Here is a 19,245-nt window from a genome sequence, read left to right on the forward strand (position 1 = left end):
TGAAAGTCAACTTCCTATGAATTAAGAACACAGAACAAGTGCAGGTTCTCACATCTGAGTAGTACAACAAGTTCTTACCTTCACTGCTAATATCCTGTCAGTCTATACCAGGGGTGGGCAACCTGAGGCTCTAGAGCCACATGCGGCTCTTTTGCCGCTCTCCGGTGGCTCCTGTGTCTCTGACTAAAAATTATATGGAAATGAACTGCGATTATTTTTTAAAGACTTTCATTCAATTTTTCAGTTGCAAAAATATGTATCCTGTACACAGAATATGAAAATGTATTTCATTAACTAAAATATGCATTGTATTTCTGTGGCCTTGGTGCCTTTTCTGCTAAATTTTGCTAAATTTCAAAAATGGTGGGCGGTCCTGGATCAAAAAGGCCTGATTAGCTATGGATTCCAAATCCAAGACAGGAGAAGTCTCAGAGGAAAATGGAGAATAATAATAATAATAATAATAATAATAATAATAATAATAATAATAATAATAATAATAATGATAACAGTGCATGGATAGATCTTTTAATTTTTACCTCCAACACTGCAAAATTAATGTGACAAAAAATAATAAATGGTGGTAAAACATATTAATGAATGCTCATGTAGACCCATTAATAATTTTGATAGGCTAGTTTGACTATATGTATTGTGTTACCTGCGGCCAGACAGATTTTTTTTTTGTTTTGGGCCAGAAATGGCTCTTTTGATAGTAAATTTTGCCGACCCCTGGTCTATACTCTCAACAGTTCACATTTCGCATGCTCATAATGAGCATAATGATAATGATATTTAAACAATTAAAAATGTGAACGTCATGTGTTGCTCACGTGGAACTTGCTGACTTGTGAACAGTCTCTGATGTTAACGCTGTTGCTTTGCATTACTGAAATGTTGAGTAAACCCTCATTAGAACAACTTCATTACTGAATAAATGACATTGTGTGTTACTGGGAAATGTGTTTTTACAAAGCCAACATTGTATTGGATGTCACATTAATGCAGCAGCCACCTACACATGTAAAGATAGAATAAGTGTGTTCCCTATTAACACTTCATGCTTCCTCATCATCTCAAATATCTCATTACAACCTTTAAAAAAAAGCATCTTAATAACAAATAAACGCCAACAAACTGCTTCATTCTGCTTAAATGCTTCTGCTGTCATTTAGACTCGTTCCCTATTTGGAGCAGTGGGACTTTTATTGGCATGAATCTGACATCAAGTCACACAACATCAGCTGTGTGAGGTCAGCACGCACATATAAACATGTCGATAAGGGACATAAAAAAAGCTACAGGATGTAGAAATTTTCAGTTTCCCTTTATTGAACTGTAGTCAATGGAAATGACATTTTTCTGTCTTGACTCCAGTTTTTTTTTCTTTATAATCAAACAAAAATAAAATTTAATATAAATTTGATTCAGATGCAGTCTACGTTTTTACACAAACAAAACAGCATTCATTAGTACTTCACTTGAGCATAGAGATCTTCTGGGACGTCAGCAGTCTGTGTTAAGCTGTTTGCTGTCTCTGACACTTTGACCTGCGCATACAGCGTGTCCTGCTGCTGTCCACTGTCCTGCACTGAGGTGGAAGATAGCTCAGATCTTTGCTTGGAGAAGTCGATCTCTCCATAATGGATGTTGTCTTCTTCTGTCTTACTTGTTGGCTCTATAAAGGCCAGCTGTGTACTGCTTTGACTCTGCAAACACATTAAATGTTGTTAGATGCAGCAACAAAAGATCTCATGTTGTGTCATCATTAAGTTTTACAATCTTTGTTTGCAGACAGGATATTTGGTCACATTTGTTGTGTTTCTTCCCTTTTTTTACTTGTAAAGATCCTCTAACAGTAGAATGTGTGTTTAGTGTTCAGTGTGAATGCTCTTGTAGATGTAGAGCGTACAGTCACTGTAGACAGATGCACAACATTTAAAGTGTACTTCTGTGGAGTGGCCAGTAGCTCAGTTGGTAGAGCTGGCACCCCATGTGCAGAGACTAAGTCCTCCCTGCAGCGGCTGCAGGTTTGATTCCGGCCTTGGCCCTTTGCTGCATGTTGTCCCCTCTCTCTTTCTCTCCGCCTTTCAGACTTGTATTGTCCTATCACAATAAAGGTAAAAAAAATCTATAAAAGTGCGCAACTGTAAGGACAAGTTTAATGTTTTCCCACCTGACTCTGTGGTTGACTTGGATGTGTCGTATTTGAATGTCTCCTACACGCAAGAGCGCTGTGAAATAAATCAGCAATGAGAAATCTTGATCAAAGCGTAAACTGAATGTAAAGAATTTGCTCTTTGAAACAGATCACTTCGTCATCATGAAGCTAAAACTTAGCTGCTTCCTTTTATTAAGCTTACCAAACACAGACGACCAGACAGATGAGTACGATGATCCCAATGATTCCTCCAAGAATCAGCCATTGTAAAGATCCATCAGCTGGTTCTGCTCCTAGAAACAAACCAACTCTAAGTGACCACTGAAAGAAGACATGAAACAGAACTGACGCAGCCGTTGCATAAGATGTTTGAAAGGTGAGTGGATTCAGTTCAGTGTTTACCTTTAACAGCCAGATGGATCCCTGCTGATGTGCCATTACCATGCGCATTTGAGGCCACACAGTAATAAACTCCTGCTTCTGTCACATTAAAGCTGTAAAAGTCTCCCTCAGACACTCTGATGGGTCCATTTTCACTGATCTTGAACCAGGTGAAGCTGCTGACGGGAGGTTTGGCTCTGCTGGAGCAGGTCAGGTTCACACAGCTACCTGCTGACACCAAACCTGGTGGACTGACGGACACTGAGGTGTTCTTAGGAGCATCTGAGGAAAACATGACATTAACTTTATTCATTAAAATCAGCCAACATCTCATGAATCATCACGAGGTGATAACAATCACTGTTTGTCTTACATGAAACACTGAGAGTCATTTCTTCCTCTGCTGTCTTATAGTTTCCTCCCTCCACAGGATATGAGGCAGAACAGCTGATGTTGACTCCATCATGTTGGTCTGACAGAATGATGGTCGTCTTGATTTTAGTTGTGAGGGTTCGATCTTTGTTCTCCTCAGTTGTGTTGTGAGGGTCTTGAGTGAGAGTCCAGGTGAGTTTGGGAGGGGAGTGTGGACAGGGAGTGGACGCTGAGCAGGTTATAGTGACAGACTCATTCTCCTTCAGATCACCTGAGATCTTAATTCTGGGCCTCGGAGGAACATCTGTGGTTACAAAACAGAAACAGAAATTGTGCTTGATTTCTTGTTTATAGACTATACACTGATTTTAAAAATCTCTCTTACCTTGAACAGTTATTTGAAGAGGATCACAAGCAGCTGTTGCCCTGTATTCACTGTCCTCAATTCTGAAGTAGTACATGTCTGTGTAACTTGGGATTAAACTAGAAAATAAAGTGGTGCAGTTTCTCTCACTCAGGTCTCCAGTAATCTTCATTGGATAGGTGTTAACTGTCTTACCACTGTTGAAAATCACATTGTTTGGATGTGTGTTATAGTTATGGTGATTTTTAATCCAAATTCCAACTTGTCTTATTCCATCAATATCTTGTTCTGGTACAGCACTAAAGTTACATGGGATTTGTAGACAAGATCCACTTAGTGCTTCCATCTCTTGTGGTGCAGTAATGGAGAGGTGTGCTTTATAGGGACAAGCAGCCAAAGCACCTGTAAAATCAGACTCATGATAAGCATAAGTGGAAGAGATCTCTGTGAATAGGCAAAATATGCGTCATCAGCAAGAACCTTTCCAAAGATTGCTCTTTCTGCACTGAACAACCAGCTCACCTGAGAGAAAGAGGATCTGGAGTAACATGTTGACAGTTACAAACAGGGCTGCTATTACCTGCAAACACAACAATGCAGCTACTTTTTAGACATGTTTTTGCCGATATGACAAAGAAACTTGCATTATATAACCACTATGTTATAATTTGTGACTTCAGCAGTAAATTTTAAGCAATAGGACTGTGGTTAAACACTGCTGAATGAACTTCTTGTTTCTTATGACTTGGTTATGCAAAAAAAATTAACGGATTAAATAATTATTGTGGCTAAGAAGCTAAGAAGCAAAATAAGGGGAAAAAAATAATTATCTTACCATACAAGCCAAGTCAAGAAGAGAGCAGCGATGAGACCCGTCGACGGATATTTTCTAAGTGAATATCAGTTTGTTAATTTTAGCTTGTGCAGATAACCAACTTCCTTTTTAGAGGCTGCAAATTTAAACTTCCCATGGCTCAAGATTAACAGTGTGCAGTCAAGTGTGCAAAGTCAGGATGGTTTTGTTGTGCATCTGATGAAATTATATTACAAACAATAAAGGAATATACTGCATAGAAAAAAACCCACACACATCTGCTTGCACTGCAGGCAGAAAAAGGCATTATTAGCAACAAAGTACAAGGTAGATTTATTTATCAATTTATCCAACGTAAATGAAATTAAAATTTCACTTCACCACATCACTTTGGCTTTATTCATATTAGAAAACAATGTAAATATTCAGTCAGTGGCTATTTCAACGTCATTTAAACCCCCAACAGAATGCTGTTTTAACACAAATATGTCCTCCTGCCAAATATCTTGCTGAGTAAATTAACAACTGATATTGATATGAAGCACACACCGTGAACACATTATTAACTTTCTTTGTGGGACTGAGAATTACCACGGTGATTGTGTATGAGATTGTGGTGCATATGTGAGGTTGGTATTTTTATTTATCTAACTGATGTTTGATCATTGATTTTGTTTATTTCTTTTACTTTATTTTGGTATAGTTAGCCTGTTGGATGCTTTTTAAATTCAATTCATTATTGGAGTTTTGTTTTATTTTATTATTTTGGATATATTCATGTTATATTTCCATCAAAATTTTATTTATTTTTTCCTATTGGAATCATTGATTTGTGTGCTAAAATGTGATGATGTGTATACAAAAATTCAATGAAATACTAATTATAAGAACTTAGCACGATGCACAAAATTTGTTCTGATGTGAGCGCACGTCTGCGGTGTGTGAGATTTGATATTTAAGGCAACATAATTTTGTTAAGATAAATGATTGATTGTAATAAAAAATTGTGCCGTTCTAAGAGATATTCATCAGAAAATGAGAGCACATCCAATCGAGATCTGAAAATCCTCTCTGGACGATGCTTAATAATTCTGCTTCGATATCGATGGCTTCAGGATGATGCTTCAGGTGGGAGGAGACAGGTAGAAACTTGGTGTTACTTCTGGAAAACCTGCCAGCGAGTAGCTTTTCACAGAGTCAGTTACCATGGTGATTGACTCAGAGTTTGACTTAACTCTCTTTCTGGAGTGTATAACACAGAGTTTCCTTTGTCTCAGGGTTAACACACTCAGAGTTTTCACATAACCTGCTTTCTGGAATATTCCCCTGAAGTTCTTTGTCTTTTTGTTGCTCCAGTGTTTTCCCCTCCCTTCTTGTTGTCCGCAGTTTATTTCCCCAGTCTGTGTGCGTGTGTGTGTGTGTGTGTGTGTGTGTGTGTGTGTGTGTGTGTGTGTGTGTGTGTGTGTGTGTCACTCTGCTCTCCAGCTGAACTCCTCACACACCTGCAGCTCCTCACACACCTGCTGATCATGTACTCTGATTGCAACCTACCTGATTTAAGTTTCCTCTCCAGTCTTGGCTTGTTTGTTGTGAACCCCTTTGTGGTAACACCCTGACCTTCATCTAAATCAGTTATTTTTTTTTTTTTAAGATAATAGGTTTTTCCCCCTCTTGTTTTTGGATACCTTCCTGAACCTGTGTTCTTCTTTTATGCTTCAGATCTCGACGTTCTCTGGACCCTCACACCTGGGAGAGAAGAGACCTTGTTGCTGTCCTATTTTACTGTCACAAACTGAACAATAAACTGTTGTAAATTCCATTTGGTGTTCATCGATTTATTGCACTTTGGCCTTATTGTTAAATTCAATAAAGAGATTTTTTAAAAAAAGAAAGAAGAAAATATTAAATGAAAAAGTGAAATGAACAGAGTCCCTCACCAGGATCTCTCTCCCCACCATCCATAATATTAACCCAAAACACTGCAGAAAAAGGGCCTCCAAGATCATTTAGGACTCCCTCCATGGACTTTTCACCCTGCTGCCGTCTAGAAAACAGTAGAAAGCATGAGAACTTACATAACTAAGACATAATAAAATGATTTCTCTCAAACTTTCAAACTTTGGCCACAAATTTTAATTAAATCCTTCTTAGTGTGCACCTCTCCCTTTCTAAAATAACAGGTATAGCATATGAAGATGCTGATTAAACAGCATCTTGACTACACAGGTTTGGCATGGGATGGTTGATTGTGTTTATACTTTTGCTCAGTGTACATAAAAACCCTCAGGGAACTGCTTTTACGGTTGTTAGCGCAAGGAAGTATTGTCCAAGTGCATAAAAACAGATGAATACATCAGTTTCATTCTCTAAATCTGTAAAAGCACAATTGGAACTTAATTTATTTTGTTAAATGCTGCTCAGTAAACAAGTTTGACTAACCGGTGTCAAAGTGACAAGTGTGTCATTTATTTTTTAGTTTCTGACCACTGCTTCCCACAACAGAAAAGCCCCGTGAAGAAAAAGGACGTGCGCTCTGACAATCATCAAACAACTCATACAAAATCAAACACATTACTGTCAGAAAAATGAGACTTATTGAGATTTTTTTACTAAAGGTTGACAGTTTGCAGAGTGCAGAATCAGTGTGTTAACAGAGTAAGTAGTGATATTTTAAATAAAATAATTAACAATAAATAAAATAAATAAATAATAATTAACACTGCTGCCATGACACCCAGTCATATAAATGTTTTCTGCACCATAGTTATGAGTTGTTTTTAAGCAATTATTTCAACTAAGCTTCAACTCAACAATTAAACACTGTAAACACTGTAAATTAGCACCTTTACAAAGAAAGCCTGTTGAAATACAACCAATTTCTGATCATATCTTTTGAGAGAAGACGAGGAAGGCAATGTTAATGCAATATTTTTATTGTTTCACTTCCTGTCCAATTGTCATCATCTCATTCATACAATAAGAAATAACGCAATTTATATCTAAAGTATTAATTGCTGCTATTGTCCTGAGCTTTATATATTAACATTTGTCTGAGATGAAGTAACTTTTCCTCTTTTTTATTTTATTTCTCTAGATTAAATGGTTTGATTTTAGTAATGTTAACACACATTGTGTCAAATGTTGTGTCAAAAAATTGCAGTTTGCAGCATGTCAAACCATTAAGTAAAGGTAAAAAAACAAAACAGCGGAAACAAACATGTACTTTATCTTTGGTTAAGCTGTAATCCAGACACAAATCATACATGATGAAAAAAAATGAAATGCAAATTATGTGAGCAAATTAGGTGAGTGTTATGACCAGCAACTTAAAAAAATCGAACAAAAACAAATCTAACGAACACTCAAAATGTCAACACCTTTAGTATATTGTGATAAACTGCAAGTTGTACAGAAAATATTTCCACGTAATACTATTATTTCTATTTTTACTACTACCACTACTACTACTAATAATAATTATAATAATAACACACACCTATTAAAACCTCTCCATACACTCATTAGTATTTCACTTGAGCATAGAGATCTTCTGGGACGTCAGCAGTCTGTGTTAAGCTATTTGCTGTCTCTGACACTTTGACCTGCGCATACAGCGTGTCCTGCTGCTGTCCACTGTCCTGCACTGACGTGGAAGATGGCTCAGATCTTTGCTTGGAGAAGTCGATCTCTCCATAATGGATGTCTTCATTTTTTTCTTCTGTCTTAATTGTTGGCTCTACAACTGCCAGCTCTTCACCGCTTTGACCCTGCAAACACATTAAATGTTGTTAGATGTCGGATTTGGATGTGTGATCCAGTTGTGATGCAGCAACAAAAGATCTCATGTTGTGTCATCATGAAGCTTTACAATCTTTGTTTGCAGACAGGATATGTGATCACATTTGTTGTGTTTCTTCCCTTTTTTTACTTGTAAAGATCCTCTAACAGTAGAATGTGTGTTTAGTGTTCAGTGTGAATGCTCTTGTAGATGTAGAGCGTACAGTCACCGTGGACAGATGCACAACATTTAAACTGTACTTCTGTAAGGAGGAGTTTAGTGTTTTCCCACCTGACGCTGTGGTTGACTTGGATTTGTCGACTTTGAACGTCTTCTACACGCAAGAGCGCTGTGAAATAAATCATCAATGAGAAATCTGGATCAGAGCATAAACTAAATGTCGAGAATTTGCTCTTTGAGATGTTGGCGCAGAGGTGTAGAATCTGGCAGACATCTTGAATGAAGCTGAGACTATCAGCTGCTTCCTTTTATTAAGCTTACCAAACGCAGACGACCAGACAGATGAGTACGATGATCCCAATGATTCCTCCAAGAATCAGCCATTGTAAAGATCCATCAGCTGGTTCTGCTCCTAGAAACAAACCAACTCTAAGTGACCACTGAAAGAAGACATGAAACAGAACTGACGCAGCCGTTGCATAAGATGTTTGAAAGGTGAGTGGATTCAGTTCAGTGTTTACCTTTAACAGCCAGATGGATCCCTGCTGATGTGCCATTACCATGCGCATTTGAGGCCACACAGACATAAACTCCTGCTTCTGTCACATTAACACTGTAAAAGTCTCCCTCAGACACTCTGATGGGTCCATTTTCACTGATCTTGAACCAGGTGAAGCTGCTGACGGGAGGTTTGGCTCTGCTGGAGCAGGTCAGGTTCACACAGCTACCTGCTGACACCAAACCTGGTGGACTGACGGACACTGAGGTGTTCTTAGGAGCATCTGACGAAAACGTGACAATAACTTTATTCATTAAAAATCAGCCAACATCTCATGAATCATCACGAGGTGATAACAATCACTGTTTGTCTTACATGAAACATTGAGAGTCAGTTCTTCCTCTGCTGTCTTATAGTTTCCTCCCTCCACAGGATATGAGGCAGAACAGCTGATGTTGACTCCATCATGTTGGTCTGACAGAATGATGGTCGTCTTGATTTTAGTTGTGAGGGTTCGATCTTTGTTCTCCTCAGTTGTGTTGTGAGGGTCTTGAGTGAGAGTCCAGGTGAGTTTAGGAGGGGAGTGTGGACAGGGAGTGGACACTGAGCAGGTTATAGTGACAGACTCATTCTCCTTCAGATCACCTGAGATCTTAATTTTGGGCCTTGGAGGAACATCTGTGGTTACAAAACAGAAACAGAAATGATGCTTGATTTCTTGTTTATAGACTATAGACTGATTTTAAAATGCTCTCTTACCTTGAACAGTTATTTGAAGAGGATCACAAGCAGCTGTTGCCCTGTATTCACTGTCCTCAATTCTGAAGTAGTACGTGTCTGTGTAACTTGGGATTAAACTAGAAAATAAAGTGGTGCAGTTTCTCTCACTCAGGTCTCCAGTAATATTCATTGGATAGATGTTATTTGTTTTACTACTGTCGAAAATCACATTGTTTGGATGTTTGAAATGATTATAGTCACTTTTAATCCACTTTCCAATGGGTGTCATGACATTCACATAGTTTGAGTCATTTCTAATGTAACATGGGATTTGCAGACACGATCCACTCAGTGCTTCCATCTTCTGTGGAGCAGTTATTAAGGGGGCTGACCCTGCAGGACAAGCAGCCAAAGCACCTATAAAACAAACTCATGATTAAAATCAGGTAAAACAAACCTCTGTGAATAGACAATATATATAATACAATATATAGCTTCAAATGAACAAACAGCTCACCTGAGAGAAAGAGGATATGGAGTATAATGCTGCCTGTTGCAATACTCACAGAAAGGGCTGCCATCACCTACGAACACAATAAAGCAGTGACTTTTTAATAACAACAGCAACAATAACAACAACAACAACAACAACAACAACAACAACAACAACAACAATAATAATAATAATAATAATAATAATAATAAAATTTTCAGAGCCATTAAGAATGTGAATACTCATAACGAAATCTCTACATAAAGTATACATTTACACCAAAAACTTGCACCACAAAACAGAGTTCAGCGTGTATTAGAAATACAGAGATCAGTGTCAACTTCTGAAGTAAATTCTAAATAATATCACAGCAGTAAAATACTTCTGACACATGCTCTCACCTCTTACAACTCAGATCTGCTCAACAACATCATGAGATTAAATAACAGATCATGTTTTTCATTGAGTTCATTAAGAGCAACAAAATAATTTGACTGTCCTGGCTGAAAATCTCAGAAGGGAAATCAGTGTAAAAAAAAAAAAAAAGGTGTCTTACCTATCAATCTCATATCAAGGAGAGCAGCAGTTAGACCCTTCAATGAATGATTTCAAAGTGAATATCAGTTTGTTAAACTGAGCTGCAATGCCAAAAAGAAAAAAGAACAACTTCCCCATTTAGCTGCTGTAATTGAACACCTTCCGTATTTTTCATGAGTAAGTCAAGCTGGTTTTGTTGTGCATCTGCCGAATATCATCTGAGCTGAATGACTTTCAGTAAATACTAGAGAAATACAGAAGTTCTCACGTTTACCGCTCATTTCCCATGTGTGCCTGTGCTGCTTCTATATGTGGATTATGTCACCTAAATCACAAAATCAAATGACTTAATTTCAGAAAATGAAAATTCTTAACTTCATGTATTACAAACAGTAAAGGAACAAATTGTCAACATCTGTCCCGCTTGCTCTCTGGACAGAAAGAAGCATTTTATATTAAGAGAAGATAAGATTTTAATACACTATAATTCACAGTTGAATACATTTTCTACAAAAGATCTTCACTGATTTTGTTTGTTAACACACCTCAAACACTCAGAGTTTTTTTCCTTTCTTGATCGGGAAAATAAATTAGGTTTGGTCATGCACTATGTATAATAACACAATACACAACCCAACCTATGACTCAATATTTAATATGATCTGTCACTGTTGCAGCTTTTTGCCGCGTCACTAATGCCCTATGTTCACTATGTTTGCTCTTCCATAATTTTTAATTTCAGACTTCTGCATCTTTTTTGCTGATTCTTTAATGTCACAATCAAAAGAAATACAACATATGAATCCAGCATTCGGACACAACATCACTGCATATACAATAAAGATCTGGAGATTGGATTATAATGACATTGAAAAAGGAAATGGGGCACCACACAGAAAGTTAAATTATTAACTGTCAGCTAATCTGATCAATAATCAAATAACCACTGGGTCACTCTAAAATGTGTGGTGACTCATCTCGTACAGCCACTTCAGGCAAGATATCAAAAAAATCTTGTGCAACACAAAACCATAAACTGCCACTATGTCAGCAACAGTGCAACCTAGTGGTCAAACTTTGTGGTCAAACAGGTTGGTCTTCTACAAAACTGCAGCAAAACCAACCAGTGTCATGTCCAAACCCTCCCATGAGTCCAGTCAAAGTGTCTTTGTTTCGATGTCTGCAAGAGGCAGAACCCTTTGTGTGGCTTGTTGACATTATTTGAAACTACAGGACTTAATTAACAAAATGCAAACACAGTAAAAAAATCAAAGTCAAAGCAGAAGGATTTAACAAACAAACCGTGCTAAGAGACGGCTGATATATATATATATATTGTTTTTCAAATGTTTTAAATTTATTTTAGATTATTTTGGTGGCTATTTAGCCTTCAATTGACAGGACCGACTAAATGTGAAAGGGGGAGAGAGAGAGGGGGCATGACATGCAGCAAAGGGCCGAGGCCAAAATCGAACCCACGGCCGCTGCGGCGAGAACTCAGCCTCTGTACACGGGGCGCCTGCTCTGCTGAATGAGCTACCAGGCACCCAGAGACTGCTGATAGTTTACATTAAGTCGCTGAACTGTCTCTTATATGTAGATTAATAAATACACACACTAATTTATTTTAATGTTTATTATAGTGTCGTTTAACATACATGCAATTTGTTTTTAAGGTTTTTTTTCAGTTTCTAGTTTCTATTTGAGTTTATAATTTTATCCACTATATTTTTGCGGTGCTTTTATCTTTCTATACTTGTGATTGATTTGAAATTTGCTATTGTTCAAAAACTACAGCAACCCCATCAGCTGTCCTCAGATTGTGATTCAGTTGTTGTGCTAAATTCTGGCTGCTGCACAGAATTAGGTGATTTCACCTTTTCCCTACTGAGCCCAACAGCTGACACCACTTCAAGCAAATGACATGTCAAAATAATGACTTATGAGGTTTGTTTGTACCACAGGTAGATCGTTTACAGGGTGATAAATCGGCATGTTAATATAAGAGGTAGTGATAATTTCATTTTACACCAGATATAAAATAAAACACAAGTTTTGTTTTTTGTTTTCTTTAATCACATTATATTAATTCACAGACAGAGCTGTCATGATACCCAATAATATAGTTACTCCTCAGGCTCCTCCACTATATAAGTTACAAAGTTCAAAGTTCAAAATCATCATTTCAATTCAATTTCAATTCATATAATAAATGCCACTTACTTGACGTTGTAAATCAGCTAGACAGAAACTGACCTTTACACAGAAAGCCTGTCAAAATAAAACCAGTTACTCAGTTATTGATCATGTCCTTTGAAAAAGGAAGGAAAGGGCGGAGGAAAGGAAGGCAACGCCAACTCAACCAAATGAGATAATGCAAATATCTTTACTGCTTAAACCCTGTTTTGTCATCATCGTATTTATATCATAAGAAATGTCACAATTCACATGTACAGTAATTATTGCTGATATTGTCCCCCTTTAGATCCACATATATATATAAATATAAAATGATTAGTGATTTTAGTAGTTTTTTAGTTCTTGTTATGCCTTTTCAAAATGAAAACCATCACATGCAGAAATAATGACTTTTTCGATGGGTTGAGCTGCAATGAAAACACAAATCCATGTGTGATGAATAAATATGCATGTTTCAGTAAACAGGCATTTTGAAATCTATGAACACCACATGCACTGATGTAAAAACATTAAAAATGTCACCCTTTAAACATATTGCAAACAACTTTACGTTGTGAAGAAAACATTTCCTTGTAATAATAGTTTTATATTTAAAAGAGAAAAAAAGGGAAAAAACCCATTCCCATACATTAATTTTCTCCTCACTTGAGTGAAGACATCCTGTGGGCTGTCAGCAGTCTGCAAATTATGTGAGCAAATTAGGTGAGTGTTATGACCAGCAACTTAAAAAAATCGAACAAAAACAAATCTAACAAACACTCAAAATGTCAACACCTTTAGTATATTGTGATAAACTGCTGGTTGTACAGAAAATATTTCCAAGTAATACTATTATTTCTATTTTTACTACTACCACTACTACTAGCAATAATAATGATAATAGTAACACACACCTATTAAAAACCTCTCCATATACTCATTAGTACGGAAGCCCTGAGCGGACGTGTTTTTTTTTTTTTTTACAAGCCGTTTTCTCAATATAACGAGATATTATCTCGTTATCTCGAGAAAACGGAGTTTGTTTTCCTGAGATAGTATCTCGTTATCTCGAGAAAACGAACTTTGTTTTCCCGAGATATTAAGTCGTTATCTCGAGAAAACGAACTTTTATTTTGGTTTGTTTTTTTAAACTTTATTGAATGAATGTCAGAAGAAGAAGTGGCGAGTGGATGATGTGACAGCAGGTGCCGTGCGGTGTTCAGCGCGGACAAATGCGCAAGGTAAGATGATTATTACAGAAACACATCACCCAAATTCATCAGTAATCATAACTAGATTATTATACGGTTGCTCCGGTGCTTTTTGGTACGTGCAGGGGCGAGAACCCGCACGCATTTGCGCTGGCACTGCACCTGCTGTCACATCATCCACCCGCCACTTCTTCTTCTGGCGTTCATTCAATAAAGTTAAAAAAAACCAAAAAAAAACCCAAAGTTCGTTTTCTCGAGATAACGAGATAATATCTCGGGAAAACAAACTCAGTTTTCTCGAGATAACGAGATAATATCTCGGGAAAACAAACTCCGTTTTCTCGAGATAACGAGATAATATCTTGTTATAACGAGAAAATGGCTTGTAAAAAAAAAAAAAATTATGTCCGCCTAGGGCTTCCGTACATTAGTACTTCACTTGAGCATAGAGATCTTGTGGGACGTCAGCAGTCTGTGTTAAGCTGTTTGCTGTCTCCGGCACATTGACCTGTGCATACAGTGTGTCCTGCTGCTGTCCACTGTCCTGCACTGAGGACGAGGACGCTTCAGGTCTCCTCTTGGAGAAATCGATCTCTCCATAATGGATGTCCTCTGTTTCTGTTGCTTTGCCTGATTCTTGAAAAGCTGACTGCTCAGCTGTTTGACTCTGCAAAAAATGGACCAGACAAGAAATCATTATCTACTTCATTCAGTTAACGTCATATTTTCAGCCCCAAGTGCTTTAACCCTTTGAGACCAGGCTCAACATCAGTTTTCTTGTGCAGCATTCAGATGCCTTTCACAAGTATTAAAACCTTTGAAACATTGAGCAAATTGGCTTGATGTCTTTCAGAAACAGGGAGAAAACAGGCAATCAGTAACTCAGCAAAATATGTTCAGCAAAATGCAAAATGAAAAAAAAAGTAAGTGGCGGCAACAAAATTACCTAAATAAAAAAAGCTAAAAAATAAAAGAAAAGAAAAAGAGAGAGAGAGAATCATTAAAAATGTTCAGATAACAAAGGAAAAATACGAAGAAAATTATATTTACAATTACTCTAATTTTCAAAAATTATTTATTTATTTATTCTTCAAGTAATTTCCTGCTTTTCTTCTTTTACTTTTTGCAGTTGGTTAATTTCAGGTAATTTTCTTGTAACTTTTTGATAACTCCTTATTCATTTTGGGGTAATATTTTAAGTTGCTCTGCCTGCTTTCTGCGTTTTCGAATGGAATCAAGCAAATTTGCTCAGCTTTCAAAGGGTTAATAATGTGACAATCATCAAAATAATTGGCTTTCATTGGACACAGCAGTGTAAAATCTAGTTGCTGTACAAAAAAAGGTGAATCTTAATAATTGTGTAGACACATCAATGGACTATTAATGTGGGTTGCTCACAAGATGATTCATCATATTTCCATTGTGTCTCTGCATTTACTCTCTAATGAGGAACCCGTTCAGATCAGTCTGGATCTTATGAGAGCCGTCAGCATGAAAAGTGACACACACTTGCGTAGCACACACACACACACACACACACACACACACACACACACACACAAACACACACACACAAACACACACACAAACACACACACACACACACACAAAAGAATCCTACCTGTGTTTGTCGTGAAGGTGAATGTTTTGACTTTAACCACCTGAAAAGACATAAGAGGGCTTCATTTTTTAAAATGGGTTTTGCTGCAAAACTACACATTCTAAAACGTGGATGCATCTCACACATCTTCAACCACTTCAACAGTTTCAAGGTTGACGCCTAAATTTAGTGTCACCAGTTCAGTTTCTGAGCTGCTACGATGAATAATGGCCAGAAAGTGCATTTGCAGTAAATGATGATGTCACAGTGAAACTAACCTTTTGGATACAAAATCTCAATGACTTATCATTTTTATCATATTAAATTCTGTCATAATTAGTGAATAAATTTTTAAGTTATGATCAAAAGCACTGAATTCTTATCAGTCCATTCTTGAGTCCAAATGGAGGTTTGTGACAAATTTAAGAAAATTCCCTTAAGGATTTTTTCAGATATTACTTTCCAGAGTGTGGACAACTTGTAAAAACAATGTACCTTTTTCACAGCAGACATTTGACCTGTCATAGTAGGACAAGCACAGGTGAAAATGATAGCATGGCTCATCATCTCCATTAAGTGTCTGAGTAAGTCATTTCATTGCACATCACCAGGGCCTCCTTTCAGTGGCATGCAGCTATCATCTCAAAATGTCTGATGTGAAAACGGTCTACGCCTCCATACATAGATTTCACCAGCAAGGAGGCATAATTTAAAAAGAAAATTACTAAAAAGTAGCATAAAGTATGAAATATATAAACATAATACAGACCCAAAGATTTCCATCTTTTTAAGGTACTCAGCCAAAATTATTAACAATATGAACTGCAAGAGCTGTAAAATATCTAATGCTAATGAATAAGTAGAGTGTGATTACCAAGCTGACCACAGATTTAAGTGAAAAAGAAGGAAATATATACTGAAATACTATTGTTTCAGGTGGATAAATCTACCACACGGTGGATACTTACCAAATGACAACAACCACACAGATGAGTATGATGACCCCAATGACCGCTCCAACAACTGCCCCCCATGGTGACGAAGAGCTATCAGGCTGATTCACTCCTGCAGAAACAATAACATTATTAGTGACTAGGTCAGGTTAATACGACTCACGCCTGTCATACAGCTCTCATGCAAAGCTCAGCTTGACTTCATACAGTGGTTGTGCATCATTTCTGTGTGCAGTGCACTTCTGTTTACCTTCAATTGTCAGATGGATCTCTGATGAATTTTGATCACCGAGCTCATTTGAGGCCACACAGTAATAAACTCCTGCTTCGGTCACATTAACACTGTAAAAGTCTCCCTCAGACACTCTGATGGGTCCATTTTCACTGATCTTGAACCAGGTGAAGCTGCTGACGGGAGGTTTGGCTCTGCTGGAGCAGGTCAGGTTCACTAAGCTACCTGCTGACACCAAACCTGGTGGACTGACGGACACTGAGGTGTTCTTAGGAGCATCTGAGTGACAAGTGGCAGGAGGGTAAGAAATGATAGATACATCAGAGTTTGAATTGATCAAGATCAAAAAAGCGGCATCATGAGTTGATAACAATCACTGATTTTCTTACATGAAACACTGAGAGTCATTTCTTCCTCTGCTGTCTTATAGTTTCCTCCCTCCACAGGATATAAGGCAGAACAGCTGATGTTGACTCCATCATGTTGGTCTGACAGAATGATGGTCGTCTTGATTTTAGTTGTGAGGGTTCGATCTTTGTTCTCCTCAGTTGTGTTGTGAGGGTCTTGAGTGAGAGTCCAGGTGAGTTTAGGAGGGGAGTGTGGACAGGGAGTAGATGCTGAGCAGGTTATATTGACAGACTTATTCTCCTTCAGATCACCTGAGATCTCAATTTTGGGCCTCGGAGGAACATCTGTGGTTTAAAATCAAGCATTTTACATTAAATAATACATCATATTAGTTTGTTCTAATGACTCTACACCTGCAGATTTGACACTGTCATTGTGAAAGAGTAATGAAAATGCTCATCCATGTGGATGAGCATCATGGAGTGTTAATGTTTAAATAAAAATTGAATTCCTCTTAGGATGAATGTGAAAGAGTGACAGAAGGAGACCGCATGAGACTTCCCTTTTTTACAACTGATTACGGTTGATCTTTTAGTTTCACAATGAAAATAATTGTGTTTGATATTTAAGCCAAAGCTGTAACAACAAACTCTCTTACCTTGAACAGTTATCTGAAGAGGCTCACAAGCAGCTGTTGCCTTGAACGCACTGTTCTCAATTCTGAAGAAATATGTGTCTGTGTAACTTATGACTAAACTGGAAAATAAAGTGGTGCACTCTTTCCGATTCAGGTTTCCAGTAATATTCATTGGATAGGTGGTAACTGTCCCGCTACTATTGAAAATCACATTCTTTGGATTGTTGCGAAATTTGGAGTCATTTTTAATCCACACTCCGCTGGCAGATAGAGAGCTGTTGAAGTCCGTCTCTGGTTCAGCACTAAAGTTACATGGGATTTGCAAACAAGATCCACTTATTGCGACCATGTTCTTCGGTGCAGTAATGTATAGGTTTTTAACACAAACAGCCCAAGCACCTGTAAAATAAGTTTCATTATTTTAAAAAAGTGGGAAAAATCTGCACAAAAAGAACATTTATGATAACAAACCTGCAGTATGTAAGTCGTTTTATTCTGTTCTAGTAACAAATTTTATATAAAAATTTATTTTACACTCAGGATGTGAACAAAAAACGACCTGCTCTGGTCTCTAATGTCTAAATAAAGAAGTTCATATTGTGTAATGATTCAAGTAAATAGCTCACCTGAAACAAAGAGGACGCTCAGTAACATGCAGTTGGTCACCATATTTGCAGACAGAAACTTGATCCCTGGATTTGCAAACAAAGTGTCACTGTTAATCTTTGTCTAAGTCACATCACCGATTATGTTTTTATAAAGCATCCGTTGACTTTTAGAGCTACTTCCCTTCTTCAGCCTTACACAGGAAACTTGCCCTGTACAACCAGAGTTCACAGTTTCTTCAAGCAATAATGCTGAGCTGTGCATAGAAATCAGAACATTAAATCTTTTTTTTTTAAAGACTAAGTTCAATAAATGTTTCTTTACCAGACAGGCCTCAGTTAGAAAATAATAAAAAATAAAGTTTGATTTCAAAGTGAAAAAAAATAGATTTCATTTTCAGCAGAACTGAAACTTACCACATCCCAGTGTTGCTGTTGGAAGAAAGAGGACTCACTGTTCAAGAAATGCTGTTCATTTTATTTACTGGCAAAGCTGCTAAAGATATCGCATGACCCCCATGACTAAAATACTGCAGTTTTGTCCTCACTGCTCATATCCTGTGAGTAAGGAAGTCAGATATTACGACACCTATAGCTTTCAAATGACATGACTTATATTTGTTGACATATCTTAATTTTTGTTTTTTTACATAATTCAGAACAATGAGGACATAATTGAGCAGGTGGCAGTATGAACTTCATGTAATATACATGTACAAATACAAGTCATTTACAGTTGAAACATGAACCTGCATGCATACATGCTAGATGATAGATTAAGTGATAAAAATGTGTTCTTCCTGAACACTTTCTGCTCCATTAAAAACTCTTTAATTTCATTTAACACACTTTACATTTACCAAAAGAAACACAAGCTAGGCAATGACAATTAAATCGACCAGTGGCTCTCACGTCTCACGTGATGAAGGTACTGGAGAGACTGGTCTTAGCCCAGCTGAGGCCACAGGTGAGGACTTTGTTGGACCCTCTGCAATTTGCCTATAAGCCCCATGTTGGAGTCGATGACGCCATCATCTACCTGCTGCAACGAGCTCATTTGCGTCTGGATGGTGGAGGAGGCACTGTGAGGATCACATTCTTTGATTTCTCCAGTGCTTTCAACACCATCCAGCCAGTGCTGCTGGGTGAGAAGCTGCGGGGGATGGGTGTTAGTGGCTCTGT

General features: G+C 37.5%; 3 protein-coding genes across 7 annotated transcripts; all 3 read right to left on the reverse strand.

Moving 5' to 3' along the window:
- Nucleotides 1-1,308: 1,308 nt before the first annotated feature.
- Nucleotides 1,309-4,567, reverse strand: LOC121964550 (sialoadhesin-like). 2 transcript variants are annotated; one of them, XM_088071782.1, is made up of 8 exons: nt 4,114-4,566; nt 3,801-3,858; nt 3,300-3,680; nt 2,916-3,218; nt 2,564-2,824; nt 2,364-2,454; nt 2,177-2,234; nt 1,309-1,709 (listed from the first exon to the last, which is right to left on the reverse strand). In XM_088071782.1, the coding sequence occupies exons 1-8, from the start codon at nt 4,114-4,116 to the stop codon at nt 1,470-1,472; spliced, it is 1,395 nt and encodes a 464-aa protein (XP_087927908.1). In that variant the 5' UTR covers nt 4,117-4,566; the 3' UTR covers nt 1,309-1,469. The 2 variants fall into 2 exon arrangements, with proteins under 2 accessions (XP_087927908.1, XP_087927909.1); XM_088071783.1 differs by lacking the exons at nt 1,309-1,709; nt 2,177-2,234; nt 2,364-2,454 and having other exon boundaries at nt 2,553-2,824; nt 4,114-4,567.
- Nucleotides 4,568-7,009: 2,442 nt separating this feature from the next.
- LOC121938474 (myelin-associated glycoprotein-like) lies at nt 7,010-10,770 on the reverse strand. 2 transcript variants are annotated; one of them, XM_088071778.1, is made up of 8 exons: nt 10,319-10,634; nt 9,787-9,853; nt 9,309-9,686; nt 8,925-9,227; nt 8,572-8,832; nt 8,372-8,462; nt 8,162-8,219; nt 7,010-7,859 (listed from the first exon to the last, which is right to left on the reverse strand). In XM_088071778.1, exons 2-8 carry the CDS (start codon nt 9,848-9,850, stop codon nt 7,614-7,616), a joined length of 1,401 nt encoding a protein of 466 aa, XP_087927904.1. In that variant the 5' UTR covers nt 9,851-9,853; nt 10,319-10,634; the 3' UTR covers nt 7,010-7,613. The 2 variants fall into 2 exon arrangements, with proteins under 2 accessions (XP_087927904.1, XP_087927905.1); XM_088071779.1 differs by lacking the exons at nt 7,010-7,859; nt 8,162-8,219; nt 8,372-8,462 and having other exon boundaries at nt 8,561-8,832; nt 10,319-10,770.
- A 3,120-nt stretch (nt 10,771-13,890) lies between these two features.
- On the reverse strand, nt 13,891-18,614 carry LOC121938538 (sialic acid-binding Ig-like lectin 12). Of its 3 annotated transcripts, none has more exons than XM_042481770.2 (8): nt 18,481-18,614; nt 18,085-18,150; nt 17,480-17,857; nt 16,863-17,165; nt 16,492-16,752; nt 16,257-16,353; nt 15,310-15,349; nt 13,891-14,355 (listed from the first exon to the last, which is right to left on the reverse strand). In XM_042481770.2, exons 2-8 carry the CDS (start codon nt 18,125-18,127, stop codon nt 14,116-14,118), a joined length of 1,362 nt encoding a protein of 453 aa, XP_042337704.2. In that variant the 5' UTR covers nt 18,128-18,150; nt 18,481-18,614; the 3' UTR covers nt 13,891-14,115. The 3 variants fall into 3 exon arrangements, with proteins under 3 accessions (XP_042337704.2, XP_087927910.1, XP_087927911.1); XM_088071784.1 differs by having other exon boundaries at nt 18,085-18,320; nt 18,481-18,575; XM_088071785.1 differs by having other exon boundaries at nt 18,085-18,276; nt 18,481-18,572.
- Between the last annotated feature and the right edge of the window lie 631 nt (nt 18,615-19,245).

This window comes from Plectropomus leopardus, chromosome 21, assembly GCF_026936395.1.
Source record: "Plectropomus leopardus strain MGB_pleo_1.0 chromosome 21, ASM2693639v1, whole genome shotgun sequence".
Lineage (NCBI taxonomy): Eukaryota > Metazoa > Chordata > Actinopteri > Perciformes > Serranidae > Plectropomus > Plectropomus leopardus.

What these genes read in the sequence shown, in the direction of transcription:
- LOC121938538 (XM_042481770.2), bottom strand. Translation starts at nt 18,127, where the DNA reads ATGGTGACCAACTGCATGTTACTGAGCGTCCTCTTTGTTTCAG. An exon ending in GATCCATCTGACAATTGAAG is followed by an intron (nt 16,354 to 16,491) that starts GTAAACAGAAGT and finishes TTGTTTCTGCAG; the next exon opens with GAGTGAATCAGCCTGATAGC. An exon ending in TGTGTGGTTGTTGTCATTTG is followed by an intron (nt 15,350 to 16,256) that starts GTAAGTATCCAC and finishes ATGTCTTTTCAG; the next exon opens with GTGGTTAAAGTCAAAACATT.
- LOC121938474 (XM_088071778.1), bottom strand. Translation starts at nt 9,850, where the DNA reads ATGGCAGCCCTTTCTGTGAGTATTGCAACAGGCAGCATTATACTCCAT. An exon ending in CCATATCCTCTTTCTCTCAG is followed by an intron (nt 9,687 to 9,786) that starts GTGAGCTGTTTG and finishes TTTGTTTTATAG; the next exon opens with GTGCTTTGGCTGCTTGTCCT. An exon ending in TCTTCAAATAACTGTTCAAG is followed by an intron (nt 9,228 to 9,308) that starts GTAAGAGAGCAT and finishes TTGTAACCACAG; the next exon opens with ATGTTCCTCCAAGGCCCAAA.
- LOC121964550 (XM_088071782.1), bottom strand. An exon ending in GATCCATCTGGCTGTTAAAG is followed by an intron (nt 2,455 to 2,563) that starts GTAAACACTGAA and finishes GTTTGTTTCTAG; the next exon opens with GAGCAGAACCAGCTGATGGA. An exon ending in CAAGTCAACCACAGAGTCAG is followed by an intron (nt 1,710 to 2,176) that starts GTGGGAAAACAT and finishes ATGTGTTTGCAG; the next exon opens with AGTCAAAGCAGTACACAGCT.